Source organism: Falco cherrug, chromosome 2 (genome assembly GCF_023634085.1).
Source record: "Falco cherrug isolate bFalChe1 chromosome 2, bFalChe1.pri, whole genome shotgun sequence".
Classification (NCBI taxonomy): Eukaryota; Metazoa; Chordata; class Aves; order Falconiformes; family Falconidae; genus Falco; species Falco cherrug.
The window spans coordinates 89,143,308-89,164,311 of NC_073698.1; the positions used below are offsets into that span (position 1 = coordinate 89,143,308).

The 21,004-nt window shown below is 39.2% G+C and overlaps 1 protein-coding gene across 2 annotated transcripts in view; it reads right to left on the reverse strand.

The window, feature by feature from the left end:
• POLA1 (DNA polymerase alpha 1, catalytic subunit) overlaps positions 1-21,004 on the reverse strand; it is a 204,209-nt gene that overhangs the window by 178,180 nt on the left and 5,025 nt on the right. Inside the window, exons 7-15 of one of the 2 annotated variants that reach the window (XM_055701958.1) lie at positions 19,666-19,764; positions 17,741-17,936; positions 17,335-17,509; positions 16,249-16,427; positions 12,732-12,844; positions 12,176-12,292; positions 4,799-4,873; positions 3,460-3,598; positions 390-547 (exon numbers count right to left, since the gene is read on the reverse strand). In XM_055701958.1, coding sequence (XP_055557933.1) covers positions 390-547; positions 3,460-3,598; positions 4,799-4,873; positions 12,176-12,292; positions 12,732-12,844; positions 16,249-16,427; positions 17,335-17,509; positions 17,741-17,936; positions 19,666-19,764 — 1,251 coding nt within the window. Of the gene's footprint in view, positions 1-389; positions 548-3,459; positions 3,599-4,798; positions 4,874-12,175; positions 12,293-12,731; positions 12,845-16,248; positions 16,428-17,334; positions 17,522-17,740; positions 17,937-19,665; positions 19,765-21,004 lie in introns of both variants that reach the window. The other variant, XM_055701957.1, reaches the window with a different exon arrangement.

Consider the following 21,004-nt stretch of genomic DNA (forward strand, 5'->3'; position numbering starts at 1 on the left):
TTAGTTTTATCAGCAGAAAAACCCAGTCGTTTTACCTAGAACCTATGATTATCTCTACCAAACAAATAATAATAATCTATTAACAGCTGATCTGGGACAGTCTCATTTATAACTATTACACACAACAGAAAAAACAGAATGCTTCAAAAAAATACGTAGGATCCACTGTCACAGTAAATATTGTCACCAAACAGGCCCCCTGAACACACAGTTATCATGCTGGTGAGACTCCAGTAAAAATTTCTTTGAAAAACCTACAGCACAGAAATTTTATACAACAGTAAATATATTTAAACATGTTTTAGCAGGTGAAGTTCTTCCAAGCCTTAAAAAAATTTTAGTATATGCCAAAGAACAAAATGAAACCAGAATGAGAGAAGACGACTTACCTCATTCTGGTGAGTCTTTGGGTTCTGAGTGGTCTTCATGCTGAGAGACATGACCACAAGAGGAGGAGGAGGAGAAAGACCTTTAACCACATTCACCAAGCCAGGCTTCATGGCCACAGCCTCCACCTTACACCAGGTGACCGACTGATTTGAAGGCTCTGAAGAAACAACACAAGCCACCGTCATTCTTCTGGAAACAACAGGTAAGGCTTCTCTAATGGCACTGTTGCACACAGTAGGTCTTTTTAATGTTTTGCCCTAGCGGGACAGTCCAAGACTAATTCCACCCAATTTTTGGTAACTCCCTGGGCCCACATTCCCAAGCAGAAACAGAGTCACATCAGGGGCTCTTCAACACCAAAGAGGAGGGAGAAGATTTGTATCAAGGTCAGGAAGATGTGTAATGCAAAAAAATACTTCAGGCAGCTTTATAGAGTCATAGTGAGAAAGGTATAAGCCAAGTGAACATAACTCCACCTAAATTAATATACTACCTCTTAGCATCTAATCTTGTAGCCAGTCCAAAGGGAGGCAGCTTCATAAAAATTAAACTAATACAAGTGAAAGAATACTCAGAAATTTCTCAAATGCTACAGAAAAGGCAGCCAGAGTGCTAATCAAAAGAATTTTGATCAAAAGAGAACAAAAACATATGACTGACTGAAATGCACCAGATAATTAATTCATTTAGATATAGTCCTTCAGAAACACCATTATGGAAATAAAAGAGATGGGGAATATCATAAGAGTTCATCCTACCCTGGTAATATAAGCTATCCTAAAATATAAGAGAGGCCACAGAAAGCTATTTAGACATAAAATGTACAAGAGCTAAAAAATTATACAGCTAGATGGAGAAAAAAGACACGTTAAGCACCCATTATAATTTGAGAATTTTTTTGGTCTGTAATTCTTCACTTGCTTTAAAAAAAAAAAAAAGGTGATCACTCACAAAAGATGCTGATGAGGTAACATTACATGCAGTAAGAAGTGGAGGTTACACTTCTGATGGATTAACCTTTTGAAGACAGCTGTGGTAGACCTAGTTATCTTACTCCCTGCAAAATTGACTCCTCTCTGGAAACCCATATATTTTACCTTCTCTCATTAACACTGCTCTAAATGCAAAAAGGTAACTGACTAAAATATATTCATTTATAAAACAGTGATGATCTCTCCAAAGGAAGACAGGCAATCAATTGCTTAACAGTTCTTTTCTTTCATCTCCAGTATCCTAACACCCAGAGCTTCAGCTGGCACTGTACAGAGCAGTGGTCTCCAAAATGGGGCACATAAGACAATCCATTGGGATGTGAAGAAAATATTTTTTGTACCATTAATAAATCCTTTTAAAAGTATTTATTTCAAATACCTCGTCCTTTTTTCAATTCTATTTTTGTGTTTATTTTACAACATACATAATATTTAGCACAATGGTACATGTATATAGTTTATAAATAAATAAATATGTATTAGGAGTACATGCTCAATTTTTTACTGACAGGGGTGTGCTATCTAACAGGTCTGGAGACCACTGCTCTATAAAAGCTCTCTTGCTATCTAGCTCTGACACTCAAATTGCAAAGGCAGGTTCATTATGAATAGCAATGGCAGTTTTTGAGGAAGTTGTAGAAGTCTGATCAAATGTTTTGAGACTTGCTTATTTCCAAGACCCTCTATGGGAAGTGTGGAAGGGAAGCCACACAAGAAAGCAAGAACCTTCTGACAAACTAGACACACCCTCCCCTCAACAAAAACCAAAAAACAAACCACCCATCCCACAAAACAAAACACAAAAAAAACCCCAACCACCCAGCTTTGGGGCACAAAATCCAGTGCAACCACTACAGAAATTTGCATAAATAGAACTAGCCATCTTAAAAGACAGTTTTCAACAGAGCAGGCATGCTACAGCTCTGAAACGAGCAATTCTGATACCAAGATACAGACTCTCTCTGGAACCTGAACGCTGTAGTAGAGATATGGAAATGGGAAAAAAGAGCTCCCTTCGATTACCATTTCACTCTGGCATGGAGTCAGCATCTGAGCTCAGGCAAGGTAGTTCCTAAGGGGCCAATAATGCACATAAGCATTAAGTAAAACTGAATACTGCCTGAACTGTTGGTTATCACTGCCATTACATCTGTCCTACATGTAGGAGATGAGGAACAAAACAGCTCTGGACTCTTCAGGTGAAGAAAGAAAATATCAAAGAAATACAAGGTCAGCTCTTGGGCAAAGAGCGCAGATGAAAAACCATTCTTAGGCCTTTAAAGTTACTGCCAGAAAGTACACTGCTGCTTGCCAATGTCTTGTGGAAAACCCAGCACAGCTAATCCATCTTTCAGCAGTCAGGGATTTGTCTTGTCTGTTCTAGCTCAAAATCCTTGCTGGTATCAGCTTTGTCAGTGACTGAGCACGGTGCTGAAGAGGAGAATCCTCCCACTGTCAGTGTTCATACTCTCAATTCTACAGTCGAACCAAGTGCCCCAAGGAGTTTGTACTAACAGATGTGCCTGTTGACCAGTATGATCAACTTCCCTACATTCCTGGGAATATACAGCCCACACTGCATGCCACTCATGACGTGGAAAGGATTTCAAACTAAAGAAGCTCCGTACCACAAACTTTTCTAAGCACCAGAAAAAAACCACCCTAATATACAAACAAAAAAGCCATCTAGCACCAGCTTGTCCTTAAAAAGATACATCTGCAGAAAAAGCACAAACATTAAGTTATCAAGAGAAGAAAGAGGAATACATTTCTAGGAAAATAACTCTGGAAGTGGCTTTAGGGTGTGTACTGAAGAGTAGCTACTAGGCACTGCATAGTTCTCTCTCACTGCCAAAGCTATAACCTCATCTGTACAGTCTGCAACTTTATATGGGTAGAGTTCTCAAAGAAGAAAGAATAAGTTTCATTATCTAGTACAAATTGTTACACAGATAAATTGCAAGGTTAATTTACAAAACAATGATTTATCAGTACAATGTCAATCTCCCCTCCTCCCCCGATCTATAATTATGTGTGTTTTCCAGCAACCAAGTATTTCACATGCAAACCACCATACGTGGATTTTTTATTTCCAGCCAGCATGGTCCTTTGATCTTCCTGCTCATCAAGAGAAGTTCCAGGCTAGAGGTGTTAGTTCCAAATACATGTGAAAATGTTTGTCCTTTCAGATCTTGCGGAAGCCGAGGGAATTCAGCCTAGCAAGTAACAGAAAGCAGCGAGTCATTTCACCCCACAGAAGTCTTCAAGGTCGACACATTCTATTCAGATAGCACCTTAAGAAAACTACACAATACCTAACATCACTGTAATTTCCCACAAGCAAAGCCTTAACCTGTAATACCTTACAGTAATCAAAGAAATTACACTATTGACTTGAATAGGTGCATAGCAAAATCAGGACAGTAATGTAAAAATGCACTAAAGCAAGAGTTCTTTATCCATACTGGATCTAAGACAGTATTATCAGCCAAGACTACAACAAAGTTTGATGACCCATTTTAATACAAAAACTGTTCATGCTGTAAACTGAAATAGTTACAGCTGTAACTAGTCTGTCATACAAGGACTGGATAAAGTTTTCTGCACAACTAAAGAAAAATTTGAGATAGCTAGAAAATCCCTATGGGATGATGCTTTTGTACCTAGAACTAGCATTAAAAAAAGGCTTAAAAAGGCACTATCCCAGCAACTGACCCAAGCTGCTGAGTCTCTTACACTTGAAACTAAATCAAGTATTTTTGCTAATGAAAACCAGCTACTGACATTCTTATGAGGATTTTTTTCCATCCTTGCTTACAGCCCTTCAACAGAAGTCTTTCTCACCCAGCTGCTATTTGCAAGAGCCATTATAAGCAGAGATATCAGCTATATTCTGGACATGGATTCAACAAAACATTTAAGGGCAGTAAGCAATTTAAAACATCTTACAGTACTCTGGGCCCTGTTCCAGTAAACTAAAGAGTTGCTTGGCTTATCAGTTGATTCGGTGGCAGGCCAATAAAAAATAAAGCAGGATAATTGGGAATATAGGTCGTTGTAAATCAATAAGCAAATTATAATTGGGGGAGAAGGTAGGAAGAATGTAGTAATTGTAGGAAGTGTTTCTTCCTCTCATGCTTTATTTACACAAATAGAGCTAACACTAACAAATGCATATGTTAAGGTTACCTGATAGTAATTTTTTTTTATTAAGGACTAAACAACATACAAATGATACCCCAAGCTTGTGGCTTTTTTTTTTTTAAATTATAAGACCACAAGCAACTAACTACACACTACAACAGAGGTACAGCCACTAGCTATTAAAGTTCAAATCCTGAAGTTTTAAAATTTGGGGTTTTTAGTAAAATCATAAAATTCTTAATTGGGTAAGAAAACAGGTTAATTATACTCACCGAATATTTAACTTCTAAGTATTCAGATTTTGCTGGAACATCTGGGATCTCAAAGGCATAATATTTTTCCACTTTCTACATAAAACAAAGATGATATTTTTTCAGTATCTCCCAACTGAATATTCATTCTGTCCAATAACAAAGCTAATGAAATAAAGGCCAGCCATAGCATACATGTCTAATATCATGGGCTTGATCATATATTACCAATTCTGCAACTCATTATAACCATCTAAAGACAGTGAGAATTTTTTAGTACCTGTATTTAATCTCTTCAGATTTTCTTAGCATGAACAGTTTCTACAGAATTGACTTACAAATATACTAACCATTACAAAACAAAAAACATACAAGCTTAATAGCTAAGGAAACAGAAATGTTCTGTAAATTCACAGGCTTCACACATACTCATGATGATTGGTGGTTGCAGACCACCACAAAAATCACATAACGGCTGAGGCGGAAAAGCATCTACAGAGGTTGTCTAAGTCCAGCCACCTGCTCAGAGCTGGGTCAGCTACAGCAGGTTGCTTAGGGCTGTCACCAGTTAGGTTCTGAACACCCCCAAGGACAGGACTCCACAGACTCTCTGGGCAACCTCTGCCAGTGCCTGACCTCCCCTACAGTAAAGCAGCAGTTTATGTTCTGATAATTTTAATGTGTTTCAAACGGTACCTGTTTTTCTTGTCCTCCTTTGGGCATCAATGAGAAGAGTCTGCCCGGGTCATCTTTACTCCTGCCCATCAGATCTTTATACACAATGATAAGGTTTGGACTACCAATCCCTCATCCTAAACCTTCTTTTCGCCAAGCTGAAGAGTCTCAGGTGTCTCAACCTCTGCTCACATGACAGATGCTCCAAGCTTTGTTAAGTATCTTTGTGGTCCTGTGCCGGACTCGTTCCAGTACGGACGCACCAGAGAGCTCAGCTGAGCGCAGCTCTCCATACATGTCTCACTAGGGCTACAAAAGGAGGAAGGGCCACTCGCTTGAACCTGCTGGCAATGTTTTGCCTCATGCAGCCCAGGGTGCCCATGGCTGCCTTTGCCACAAGGGTATATTGTTGGCTCTTGCCCAACTTCACGTTTACCAAGACCACCAAGTCCTTCCCTCCAAAGCTTCTTTCCAGCCAGTCAGCCACTGGCATCTACTGATGCCTCAGGTTATTCCTCCCCTGGTGCAGGACCTGTTACTTCCCTTTTCTGAACTTGATGAGATTCCTGGAGGTCTTGAGACATCTCCAGGCTGTTGAGGTCCCTCTGAACAGCAGCACACCCATCTGGTGTATCAGCCACTCCTCCCTGGTTTGGATTGCCTATAGACTGGCTGAGGGTACACTCTGCACCATCGTCCAAGTCATTAACACACAACCCGAGCAGGACTGGACTCAGTACCAAGCCCTGGGTACGCCACTAGGGACTGGCCTCCACCTGCACTATGTGCTGCTGATCACAACCCCTGGAGCCCAGCTCTGCAGCTCGTTTTCAGTCCATCTCGCCGTCCACGCACCTATCCCATACTTGATCAGTTTGTCTCCGAGGATGTTATGGGAGACGGTGTTGAAAGCCTTACTGAAATCAAGATAAACAAGAGCTGCTGCTCTGCCCTTGTCCACCAAGCCAGTCGTCTCTTCACAGAAGGCTACCAGCTTGGTTAAGCGTGACTTCCCCTTTGTAAATCCACACTGAACATTCCCAAGCACCTTCTTGTGCTCTGTGTGTCTGGAAAGCAGTTGTTTTCACAATTAGTTGCCCCATCACCTTTTCTTAGGACTCAAGGTGAGGCTGACCAGCCTCTAGATCCCTGGAATCTCCTCCTCCTCGCCCATCTTGAGGACAGCTTTGACATTAGCTTTCTTCCAGTCCTTAGGAGCCTCCTCTGATCAACATGACCTTTTAAAAATAATGAAGCATCACCTCACAGTGAGATCGGCCAGCTCCCTCCGCACTCATGGATTCATCCCATCAGGACCCACACACCTATGTCTGCCCAATTTGTTTATAAACATTCCCTAACCTGATCCTCTCCACCAAGGACAAGTCTTCTTTCCTTCCGCCTTTCCTTCTGACCTTTTGGGGTCAGGGATTGCTGAAGGCTGGACTCAGCCGCAAAGATCAAGGTGAAGAAGACACTGAGTATCTTGGACTTTTCCATGCCCTTCATCACCACATCCCGGCCCCTTCAGCAGCAGGCCCTCATTTTCCCCTAGTCCTCCTGTATGTATAGAAGCCTTTCCTATCCCTCTTTGCCTCCCTCACTAGATTCAACTGCAGGTGGGCTTTGGCTTTCCTTTTTCCACCATGATATCACCTCCATTAGTCTGACCTCTAATCCCAACACATAAGCTCCTGACTAGCTCTTTGCCCACCCTTAGGCAGGGCTCCATGCACTCCCATTGCTCTGACATGTAAAAGGGAATCCCCCTCCTTGACATCCCAGCCTGTTCTAACTACCTCTTACCCTACCATCCATGATCCCAATGAGCTCGTAACCCTGTAACTGCACACAGTTCCTCCGTTTATATTGCAGGCTTTAGGATATCGGCACTTCAGAGAGGCACCCAAAAGAGCTGACTTCGCAACCATCTGCCAGCTGTTTACTTTATTACAAGCTTAGAACAGAGTCATTTCTATGACAGTACTGTATTTTTCATTTTGAGCAACTTGGGTTTTACTAGAAAGTAGTCAAATTTGTTTACATATCTCTAACAAAGATAGTTAAAACAGCCTTAAGTTCAGTACAACTTTACTGAAAGTATCACATCTGTTTTCTTCAAGAATAATGATTTTCCACAACATGCACAGCTTGTCAGTTTCCAAGAATAACTACCATCATTTTCTAAATAATTATAATATCCTGCGCAACAATGCTGTGGTACTGGCTGAAATACTATGCTCTACCCTGTAATATGTATGCTTTGTCCTGTAATACTTCACAAACCAGCTGCACCACTGTTATGTATTATTGTTATTACGTTATGCAATATCTATGCTACAAGACTACTCTTACACAAAAATTCCTAGAGGCCCCTTAAATTAAAAAGTGTATTTTCACTGGACAGTGCACTAAATTCAGCACATTATACATAGTCAGTGTAACATACCACTAGAGTAATTTTTTTCTTACTAAACAAAGTCACCATAAATTGGAATAAAACTTAAACAAAATACATGAACAGTTAAGTAAGCTCAAAGCTATTTTTTTTTGTTTTGTTTTGGGGTTGTTGGGTCTTTTCCCTTAAATTAATAGCATCAGAAATTGCTCCCTCTGAGCACTCAAGCTTGCTGCTTCTCCTAACACTGCAGTTTTCAGGCTGCAAAGCCTGAGTAGGAGATGAGAAGGCCCTCTGCTATAAATAGGAAAACAACAAATTGAGAAACAACCACCATGGCATCAATGACTACATGGAAGCAGAAAAAAGTAACATAACTTGGTACAAGAGCACCACTATGAAGTCAGAACAGCATTACAAATTAGGATGCAAATGTGTATCTGAACTGTTGAGCCAAAGCAGCACCTCAGAGAAGCAGCACACCATAGCTGTAACATAACAGATGGCAATGTACCGCTTTTAGCTCACATTACTGGTGCCCCACCTCCTTTTTTTTTTTCTTTTAATTTAAAAAAACCCCTCTCAGGCTTCAAGCAAGTTCTTGTTGCAAACGCAAGCTGAACATAGTGTAAAAATAGTATGCTGCAGTGATTCATCTGTGTTATTCCACAGAGCTGAGCTCAATTACACAAGCGTCTGGTCATAACTGCAGTGAATGAATGCTTTGCTGCAGAGTAATCTGCTCTTCAAGTGGCCCTTCAGAAAGCAGAAATGAGCAGCAGTGATTAGCTGCTAAGTTCCTAAGTGGAGTAAGGCTGCTTTCAAATTGATTTGTGAAGACTTGCTAACTTGGCAGCAGTGCAACCCATTGAAGCTACAATTAGCAGCAGGTGCAGGAGGAAATTATATGGCTTAAGTGTATCTGTTCATAGGGACAAAGTTTGGCTCTGGTAAGGCCAAGATGCACACGCGCAGAAAACAACTCGTCTGTATAAATACTGGCTCGCTCCACATTATCACAAAGCCGGGTATTCTGAATAAAAGAACTTTGGGTGCATGGTAGGTATGCTAAACACCTTTCTGATTTCCAGCTAATGATGGAAGAATAGGAGTTTCACAGTACTATGCCAAAACTGAGACTCTGTGTTACTCTGAATGCATTGCTCACAAGTGCTCTGCTCACCTGAGCAATATGGCCATTAGCCTTTTAAGTTTTTCAAAACACCAACCCTTAACACCACAGTAGTGGAACACTGGCTGCACAACACAGAACAGGGGAGTTCTTCTAAAGCATATTAGCTCTTAATCACATACAGTCACAACTGTGCAAAGATCACTTTTTTGAGCATTCACTCAGGTGAGTGCCACCACCATTTCAATTTGAGAGCCCTGCACATCCCTATGGCAACACAGATGCAAGGGCTGTATGACAACACATCTGGTGGTATGACTGCAATGAAAAGAAAGATGACTCCTCCTTATTAAAAACAGATTTATAAGGTACATAACCAGGCAAACTGAGGTGTCTCAGAGAGGAACAAAAGAAAAGGCAGCCACAGGAATGGGATCACCCCACTACTTCCACAATTACCTTGCAGGCAGCAAAAGGACCCCCTGCTGTAGAGATGCTGGCCAGATTTGGTACCACTTGTTCACAGTTAATTTTGTGTTAAGCTGGAATAGCTGAGTTACTGTAATACTCCTTGAATAATCCTCTAAAGGCCCAACCCAGAGCCCTGCTCTCCAATCTTCTCTTTTCACTTATCCCCCACATTACTAGTGCCATAGCCTCCTGCTAGCTCCAGTTCTCATTAAACTCTTCCAAGAGGCAGTGACTATCAAAATCAGCATAAAATTATGTCAGCAAAATAAAGGTGGATAGCCTTTTACCATGTCAGTAAAATTCAGTTTATTGAAGTCTGATGAATTCAAACAGAATTTGAATTCTTACTGTTCAGAAACAACTCTGGTAGGTTATTCCAGAGCTTCTCTGTGCCCTCAACTATCCTGTCTAATATATTCATGAATTAAAATTTATAAATTTGTTCTTTTGCTAAAACTGTCTTTTAAATAGCTTTTTTGCTGCTCATCCCCTTTTAATGTTTTTAGAGAGCAAAAAGGTCTTACCATTATTCTCCATTTTACCAGGCTAAATAAATCAAAGCTCTTCCATAGCCATCTCTGGTATAACTGATTCTCCTTTTGTCTCATCCTTCTAATTGCCATCTTTTGTACCTGTTGTCACTTAAATTAATCTTTTCTCATCAGGGTGATCAAGTGTTATAACATCCTAGGCAAGATCTGAACGGTACCTTAGTGCTGCTACTCCCCCTATTCCTGCTAGAGTTCACTCCTGTGTTACACTCCAGGACCCCAGATGCACTGTAGTCACGGTCCAGACAACACACTGGGTCTTTCACTCCCACCTCTGTGTAAACTCACTAAAAATTTGATAATTTCGAACTAACATCAGAAATAACAGTTCAAATACTTCCTGCATATGGTTTACCTTTGTTTTTAAAAGCCGTCTTTGAACATTAAACTATATTACTCTATTACCTCACTCACACTGTTCTTCCTTAGCACACCATGGAACAGGTGGATGTTTCTTAAGATTCTGTTAGCATATCTGTGTCTTTTGAAAGGCCTCTCCCCCTCCTTCCATTTCTGGAGTACAAGTGTTTGTATCCTCTTAATAAAGAATTGATATGCCCTGAGTTTCCTCCCCCATTCCTGAAAGGGTCTTTTAACAGTGAGCTATTACAAACTTGTTTTTTACCCATTGTTAAATGCATTCCTTTCCAATCTCCATATGTAACAACAAAGTTATAATATACTATACAAGAGAAGTAACACTGAGACAACCGAAAAAGCTAAATTTGCATTAGAGTTTTGAGAGGGAAAATAAGCTAGAACAAAAAAAGCTTTACATAGTAGTAATGGCACATGCATTTTCCCTGAATGATGTAAATAATGCACTAAATAATGCACGTTGATGAAAAGATGTCACGACTTGCATGAATTTGTCATTTGAGAAACACTGCTCACATTTTCACTTTAACAGCTTAAAATTTCAGAAGTACTCTAGCTTTGATTAGATGACCTCCTGAGGGTCTTTCCAACCTGAATTATCATATGAACTTGTTTTTATTTTCCCTCATTTGCATATTGTTAAATTCCATTCTTCCTGCATTTTCTTGCCCTCCCATTTCCTGATCAACTATTCAGGAATTAATCCTATGAAGTCACAAGATTGCCAGCCTGGCAAAAGTTACCAACTGATTTCACGCCACCCACTAATGACAACGAAAGCCAGCTTTGCCAGACTAATGACACGTTACTTCAAGAAACAGAAAAGTTCATAAGCACTTCAGTCTGAACAATCTTTTCTTTGAACTTGCATATTAGCCACCTTTCCCCACACAAACTCTCCACCTCTGTCCCTGCCAAAAGACAAGCGCTCTATGTAAATGAAAAAAAAAAAAAAAGTCTTCTCACACTAGCAAACTAATTCAGTACAAACCTGCAACACTATCAGCACTATCAGCTCTCTTCCTGAGACTTATGGCCAGTATTGTATTACTGTACATGCAAATTTTCCATTACAGCAACATTTTGTTTTTCCAATGTTCTTTTACAGATTTGTTGAGCAAACATAACACAGAAATGGCCCGTAGGCTGCTCTGGGCTTACAACTCAGTTTCAAGACTGGATGACAGTTCTCACAACTTGTTGCCTCCTGTATAAATGCACTATGACAGTCCATGCTCTGAACAGCACACATTCTAAAAAGATAAATCTGCAAGGGTGCGTGAGAAGAAGGATAAGACGTGCCAAGGGATAAAAGTTCAATACAACACCTGGTCAAATGCAAACATGGTCTAATCCCAGTGTACTGACCTATATATGCTGGACAACACAATCTCTCATTTTAAACTTTGACACCATGAGCTGATGCTGTCTGATACCAGGCTTTAGGTATCAGAACTTCCATCTGTTCTGTATTCTCAGAAAATATCTCAGCAAGCAAGACAGTTTGACATTCAATCCCGTTTCAAAGAAGCTAATGAATGAGTATTTTCTAAAGCAGTATGTTTAAACTTCTAGTGGAATAATCATGTTGCAGATTTGCTGTTCTTAAAGGAGCATGGATATTTGGGAAGATATTTGGGATGGCTTCTACAAGCAGGTACACTTATTACATGTCAGCAGTTACACTGTTTGCATTTCAGTATAACCTCCCCACTGGACAGTGTTTCAACAGATTTACCACCTTATAAACCAGAACAACAGAAAATGACCAAATAGGATGCTTGTAGACAAACCTTGGATTTGAACTTCATGATCTTATACTTTGGTGAAATGTAGTCATTAAACTCCTTGAAAACACTCATCATAGTTACTGGAGTCTCCGTCTCTTTGCCAGTGGATAGGTCCATTTCCTCAAAAACAGAAGTCAGGTTTTACAAATCAAAAAATGCCAGCAGACATGACCAAGTAAGTTGAATTTGTCTTTGCTATTATGAATCATGCATCTGTTCTTTAAGCGAAAGCTACAATGCAATCAGCCAAGAAAACCCAAATTCTAAAATATTATTTGAAACAGAATGTTTAAAAAGCACTAAGCTTTCTAATAATACTTCAAGACAACTTTATTTCCTAAGCAGCAATTCTAAAGGTAACAATTTGTCTGAAGTTGTTAGTTAAGGTCAGGGGGAAGCTGCAACACTCTACTCTGCATCTCACATGTGATACACGTTACCACCTACATCAGACAACACTGGCTTCAACAGTTCCCATAAACACACTACTAGAACTCATAGCCTGCCATAAGCAGAATGAAAGGTACTTACATTTGACATGCTTAAAAGACATACTTACTGTTTCACGTGGCAATAGATAAACAGTTCTCTCAATATTTTTCACTGTCACACAACAGCTGACATAGGTGTTTGCAGATTCAATCCAAACTTTGCCAAATAAAAATACCACACCTAAGGAAGAAGGGCAAAGCGAAGAATTCAATATGCAATTCTTAAATTAATCATTCTTAATGTGGCTTAATGCAGCTTATTACATATTCTTGCATGGAAACACAACCATTTCTGGCTTAGGTCCTTCAATAATGAATCTTCCTGATGTATCAGCACATTATAAATTGTTTTAAACACCAGCTTTACAAATCAATCCCTGTATAGTTCTTCATGCCTCTATCTCCATCACTATACTAACACCCTAATATGTGAAATTCAAAATGGCATCATAGAGCCAGCCTCAGAATTCTGTTCTGATATTCCATTTCTACCTGCATCAGTTTGACAATTCATGCAGAGAGGGAGGAAGAAGAGAGAAGCTAGTGAAAGCTGAAGATAAGCAGAATGCCTGTGCTGTCAATCACTCCGGAATTGCGTTATCTAGAGTTTTTCATTCTTCAGCTAGACTAGTACAATTAACTAATTTTCCCTACACTTTAGTATTGTGAGATCAAGACTCTACTACTAATAAAAAAACTATAGAAAAAAATTCCGAAGACAACAACTAGAAGCTTATCAACCGCAGAAAGTTTTCAACTGACTATTTTTAACAAACGAGGACAATGAAAGATGTATCACACTGCAAGAAATCCTGGATGCTAAGACAGCAGTTACAGCCAAGGTAAATATTCAGAAAGCCTATACAGAGCAAGGCTAGTGCAACTTACTTCCCCGTGGACCATGTCATTACTACACATGCACATCTCTGAGCCAGAGAACTTGGCATTAGCACAAAATGCTGCAAACTACTAATCAAGTGACATTAAACTTTGAAATAACTTAGAACAAAACCAGCTGACTCATGTACAATTTGTGATTTGTAAGTAATATAAACTTCCAAGTACAACTCAAAAACCTGGCTTCACCCGAGGTCCCTTCAAACTCCAAATAATCTGGAATTTGGTTACATGAAAGACACTCCCTACAGTATACTACTATTGATGAAATCAGAAGTATCAGTTCTGAGGCTGCCTCAGAAACAGTGCTTCACATAAAGAAGATTTTGGAGCCTGCGTTTCTCCTTCGTCTGACAATGCACAAATCCTTGATTAACAGTTATAATTTATCTTTGTCATGCGATCTATCAGATGTAAAGGCACCTTTCCTACTCCATTAGTTCAAAGACAAATCAGTGAGGATGCACTAAGATGGATGATAAGAGTTAGAGTGACAGCCTAAGAAAAAAATCGTTTCTTGAGTGCTTGGAATAGATGTGAACGAGACTACTTTTGTCAAGGGCAGAAAATGCTGCGGTTTTGAAGATGATGAGAGCAAAGATACAACCTTCGCTGCACAAAGTATCTTAGAGGTCTTAGCATACAGGCAATCTTCAAGATTTAGACAGGTTTAATAAAAGGATCTAGAGAGAGCTCAAATTACAGATCTAAGTGACAGGGAAGATGAAGTTTGCATCCCCAGCAATCTAATTATTTTTTTTTTTAAGGGAGAAAAAAATCAGGTTTGTATCATACAGAAAGATTAAACTATGGGAGAGACCACAAACAGTAGCTGGTTGCTTGAACAGCTGGCAATATTAAGCATATGGAGAAGTTAACCTGTTAGAGGCATACATATAAGCAGGTGAGGTAGAAAGGATGAAATATGAGACAGTCAAAGAACACGGTAAAAGGCTGCCTGGATTGCAAAGACAAGCTTCAGTCAACTCTAGCATGGACAAAGAAGTGGTCTTAATCCCTAGATTTCACAGAATCAGTGTAATTTAGGATGGAAGGAACCTTTGGAGGTTACCAAGTCAAACACCCACCCACACACACAATAAAAGCAGGGCTAACTTCAAAGTTTTCAGACACACCTCATACATAAAACCAAGATATGAAAGAGAGATCAGGCCCTTTCCCTTGTAAGCCTGATTATGGAAAGAAGAAATAGAAATATAGGAGTAAAACTTATAAAACATGAAGTCTGTGAAAAGAAAGGTCATGTTGCCACTGAACCAAAAGGCAAGCAAAGACAAGAGACAGGGAAAATGTCTTGCAGAGGGGAGAGAAAGGGCAGGGTTTATACATTATTTCTTTAAAATGTTAATAGGATTACAATTCCTACAATGTTAATAGGATACAAGTTCTCTGCCTAAGATAGTAAAGAGAGTTATGAAAAGTAAGCCTCCAAAAAATTATTAAGTTTGAAAGAGTCTTATGATTATGCTATAGTATTTACTCTTCAGGCAATGCATTTGACATCACAGTAAATGAGGCATAAACAAAGATCATGTTCATGTTAAACAAAAAGCAGTATAAAAATTTTCCCTTCTACATTACTAATTGAAAACAGGTGCAGTCTTTATTATTCAATCCTGAAAAAGTCATAATGAGAAAAGAACACTCCTTGCATGCAAGGAACAGAAATCCTTTCATAATTATGTTCCATTCAGCAACCACTGACTTAGAAGACAAAAAAAAAGGAAAAAGAACAATAGTGGGGTCTTCAAAAGTAGCAATTTTATATTAGAGCCATTGATTTCATCAAGATATCATGATTATTACCACTCCCATCACCAAGCTGTTCAGCCCAGCACAGTCTCATATTTAAGTTTGGCATCCCAACTCACAACAAAAGGTGTAACAAAGAAACATATCTGACTCAATGTTTACAGCACCAACCCAAAAAAACCTTCAAAAACATATGGAAGAACCTTCTGGTAAACCTACACGAAGCACAAATTAGAAACTCAAGATCCTAAAGCTGCTGGTGAAATGAGAGGATGGATGGGAAGTGCTTAGAACAGATGCGAACATGACTTCTTTTGTCAGGGCTGAGATCAGAATGCCACAGTTTTGAAGATGATGAGAGCTAGGATTCATACTTCAACTGCACAAAATATCTTAGGGATGTTAATCTAAAGACAATCTTCAAGATCTAGTTTGAATAAAGGGATCTAGATAGACCTTATATTTTTCAGGCCACCTTCCTGCCTTGATAAGAGGCCTTTCCTTTGTGCAAAATTGTGCAACTGCTATTGTACAGGCTTTCTAATTAAGTTACATTTCCAAAAACAAGAAGAAAGCACACTTAGTTATTGCACCACTGAGTAAGACATTTAAAACATCAACTTAATCCTGAAGCGTACAGGGTTTTAAGAAAGCAAACAGGACATCAACATGGAGAAGTGCTAGCAGCTCCCTTTGTACTTCCCTACTACTATACTAGACCAAGAGATGACACTCTTTCTTTTCCCAGCCACAGTACCGAGGCACCAAGGACACAGGTGCAGAAAAACAGGAGATGAACGTTTAAGTTATAAAGCCCAGAGAGACAGCGTATCTAGACATAATTTAGGCAAGTCTGAAAATCTGTTACATAAAAAGAATCAGAATGGCATTTACTGCCTTTAACTGAACAGTTACCTGGCTGACTGTACTGATCTTCATAAGCATCCAGCCAATAAAATCTTAAGACTTGATCATCATCTTCCCCATTCACAAGTGGAAGGAGATTGGGGTCCAGCTGGACTTCTGCCACTACTAGATCGGCTTCATCCTCATCAATTCTGTCCCAGCATGAGACACCTGGGAGAGAACAACTTCTGCAGGTTTTGCAGAAGAAACAAGAAGTAAAATTGTGCCTTTGCTCTAACCACCATTGTTTTGCTTTTTTTTCAGCCCTATATTCTCACACCTTTTGTCATTCTTTCCACTACCAAGCAACATTGCCAATAATGGAGTTTCATCAGATTTCTTCTGAAAAAAAAAAATAAAATCCGAGCCATACAAGTATGGCTCTCGGTACACAACACGCAGGCTTTAAAAAATCATTCACCTCGTATTTCAGCCTTGGTCATTTAAGCCTTTACATAACAAATACATCCACCCATCTGCACAAGTTCCTCAGTGGGAACAACAGATTATTTCAACAAAACTACCTGTTCAGTCATTAAATATTTAAGTCTTTTTGATCATACAAATATTTTACAGTTTAAAGTTATGGAAACACAGGATTCAAGATCCTTCCAAACAAGTAAACAAAACAAAAAAAAAACCCACAACACGGACACCCCCCCCCCCCCCATTTTTCCTACTTCCAAAGACATGGCTGTTCACCATGTGAAATTACTTCTAGCAATAATACTTTTACCTACAACTAACATTATGAAATACCTTCACAGTTGCTTAGAATAAGCATCATTAGCAATTCTTCATTTTTGCTTACTGGCATCAAAATTTATTGTTCCAACACCCACACTGAGTCACCTCAATGTACTGAAATATGCGTTACATTGTCATGCGCTAAATCCCAAAAACATGAAGTGTTTTTCAATTCAGTAGCTATCAGCATGTTCAACATTACCATTTTTAACATCACTGCAAAAAAAACATTGCATAGCATTATCATCATTCTGTCTGTTTCACAGACAAATACGAAGATAGAAAGTTTATGGATATTGAAAGGCTTCTTGGTGGAAGGAAAAAAAAAAAAAAAAGAGAGATTCTTACAAGACAGATGTCTCTTTCTTCTCTGATTCCAGCTGCTCTGTCTCCTTTTGAATTTCCTTGTCTCTCTTCAGGCTTTCAGCTGTCTCAGGTATAGTTTCCACATGTTCTGCTTCCATAGGTTCATCAAAGTCCTCCTCATCAAAATCCATCATTCCCTGATCATCATCTGGAAGTGCTGCACATAGAACTAAAGGCTTGAATCGTTAAAATGACACACTGTATACTACAGCGGTATGCACAGATAACACACTGTATGCACGAATGTAATATACAGTATTAATATACAAACAAGATACCACATTTAAGCTATCTAAGCATCTAACTAGTATAAACCAAGAAGTGTTTTAACACAAATATGCCATGTTTACAGAGTTTCCAGAACTGGGATTTGACTTCTTTTTGATACCTTCAATAGCTTTCTCTCCTACTGTCTTCACTATTCCCCCATTTTCTGCAGTTTTTTGGACATACTTGGTATCCTCATTTTCAGAGACTATGACAGATTTTGCTGTGTAATTGGGATGTTTAGGATGAAATGAAGCTGGAGGAAGAGTTTCCTTTCTGAGATGAGCAGGAGTTTTCTTTGATACAGGGGTGATTACCTGAAAGACATTTCAGCCACGAATTAAAAAAAAAAACCCAGAAACTCTTAAAAGCAAAAAGGGGGGGGGGGGGGGGGGGGGGAGAAATCCTAGCACTTACTATTTCCAGAACTAGTAACCATGGCTGAAGGAAGAGTTCCATACATTTTGCAGCATGACAGCTAAAACCCCTCAAGAGCAAACTAAATTCTACACCATAATTTCTGCTGTGATGTGTTTCTACTATGATTTTAAAAAGTAGCTTACAACAGACCATGGCTGATATCTTATTAAGTTCATGGTTACTTTCACTATTTTTCCCAAATAGCATTACAGCATTCCTAAATTAAAACCTCTATCTGTGTCAACTGAGTTTGTGACAATATATGTCAGGCAGGGACAGAGCCTGGAACAACCGGGGAAGGCCAACACGGCACTTTACAGAGTGCTTCTCCATTGAACTTCCTCATGCTACACATGACAGCGTGAGCAAGGAAAACAAAATCAGATTTCAGCACACTCTGCAAGCCTGAACTCTGAGGCAGTAAGCACAGAGCTTGTTTCTCAGACAGGATACTACTATGGCAGCAGCTACAGAACGCGTGCATGAAGTAGCCTCCACCACGACCAACAACAGGTCTCTGCATCTGCTGACCCTTAACCTTTGGCAAGGGCCAAAACCTTCACCATCAGGGAAAGCTATTATTTACAGACACAGAATTTATAGTTACAAACAATCATTTCTACTGTTTTAATCTCAGTTCAGCTACTTCTACTCTAGCCAACAAACCCAGCCCTTCACTCACCTTTAACAGAAAGCAAACAAACTACCTTCACCAACAATTTTTTGTTAGCCAAGCCAAATGAATTTACTTGTACTTCTGCTTGTCTCCTAAAGTAAAAAGCATCACTGCTACCTTCCTTTTTATGTCCATTTATTTTCTAAGGCTGTAATCTTCATCCTATTCATCTGTTTCATTGCCTAAAATCTCCAATTCCTCTTCCTAGGACCACAAAAGCTATCACTTCAACTGCCTGTCTGGGAATAAATTTCCTCCTCAATGTTTCCTACAGAAGTGACTACTATTTTGCACCATAAAGACAAAGATCCTCTCTTACTATATTTCCCCCTTTTTTCTTTTTCAATTGCTTCTAGGCTCCAACACAGCTGTTACCAAATATCTCATTGGATTTCCAGCTATAAAGACCTTCTCATTTACCAGAACTCTTTAACAAAATGCTAGCCTTCCATCCTTAGCAGCCCATCCCTCTTTTCACTCCCAAATCTTCCACTAGTGTAAACTTCTATCCACAACTTCAATTTCCCATTTGCTTCCCCTTTCTGCAGAAGATGAGTTTCTTAACCTTTTCCACACCCACACACTTTCTTCTGCTTATTTTGCTTCCCATCATCCTTTCCTTACCACAAGGGTGTTTTCTACTCTTAGGAAGAGACAAAGCAAAAGCTAACCTTCATGCGATGCACCTAATGTTATAAAAACATTTCACCTGTCAAACGTAACAGCTACCTACCCCTACTACACTAAAGATACAAAAAGAGTTACACACTGTTTATGTACTAACATGGAAGAGGAAGAGGAAAAATGCATGGAGTTACACAGTAACGTTGCTAAGGAAGCTAACAAGAAAGGTAATTTCTAAAAGCAGAAATCAAAGACAACAGTATTCAAATCAATCAAAACACAGATTAATACTTATGAATGACAACTTTTTTCATTTTTTCCTTTACCTTAGGAGTTTGGGACTGCACAGAGAAAGGATTCAGTGATACTCCAGCAGATCTTTTCCTTTTCAGCATTATAATTGGTGGTGGACTTAGCTGAACAGTCTGAAGATTAAAGCGACAAAACGAAGAGGTGTTGTTTAGTGTTTTCTTTTGCTTCTGTTAGTAATTTTTTCCATCAAAGAAAAAGCAGGTCATCAGTATTCCTCATTTGCCCAAGAAAACACACCTCCTGACACACAACTCAGCCATATAAAAAAAAACAAAGTTACCTGAGCAATCAGGCCATGAAGACAGACACTAGATTTTTTTTGGTACACAGTCTGAGAGAAAAACTGTCATCAGTAAGTGAAAATTTTCAAACAATGGGCATCTCAATAGCTAATCATGCCTTTACTACACGACTATCACAGTAACTGGTGATATGTTCTTCATGTCTGCTGAAACAGTAGTACTGAGCACACATGCCTTAGAAAGGCAGAAGTGCTCTTTCAGCACTGTCACACTTGAGGAAAACCTATTGTAATTTATCTACATGTACAGATACTTTATACTTATCAACAGCTAATAACAAGAGACATTTTAGAAAACAAACAACAAGGCCAAAAAACCAACCTAACTACTGTTTAAGTAAATACAAGCCATAGTGTAATTATTAGCATTGTTTTCCCTAATCAATGCTCCACAAAATGTGACAGCATTAAAACACATTTGCTTAATGATTTGAGGGTTTTTGATAGCCTAACATACTACAACTCTCAGATGCCACAGGGAGGAATAAAATTGCAAGCGCACAAAACCAAGAGAACAACTTGACCTACACCCCTCTTACTGCTCTGTAAAAACACATTATGCTTTTTATGATACAACATACTTCAATTCACCATCTCACCACTACAGCAGTTGCATGCTTTACATGTGAGCAATCCTATCAGTTTTAAGAAATCCTGCTAAGGGACATAAAGTCATTGAGAAGTCATTAATGATGAGGAACAGCCTCATTTAACAGTCCAACCCTGCTACGGCAGCCACCTTGCACACACTCCTAGTGCTGAGAAGGTGTAAATCTGCTCCTTTGTAGCAAACCGTGGAAAGCAGGAGGAGGCAGATAGAAGTTCAGGCTACATCATTTGCTGAAACAGTCCTCCCTCAGCTCCTCTCATGAACCCAAACACGCCAGATGGAAATATCCTACAGTATACTGGCTGGAGCATGGTGATAAACATATATGGTACACATGATTCAGATGCAGGTAAGTCTTGTTTCACTCCAAGCTAACTAAAACCTAGAAGGCTGCATTAGTTTATTATTAATGTGATGTAGAACCTACACTATGTCTAATTAG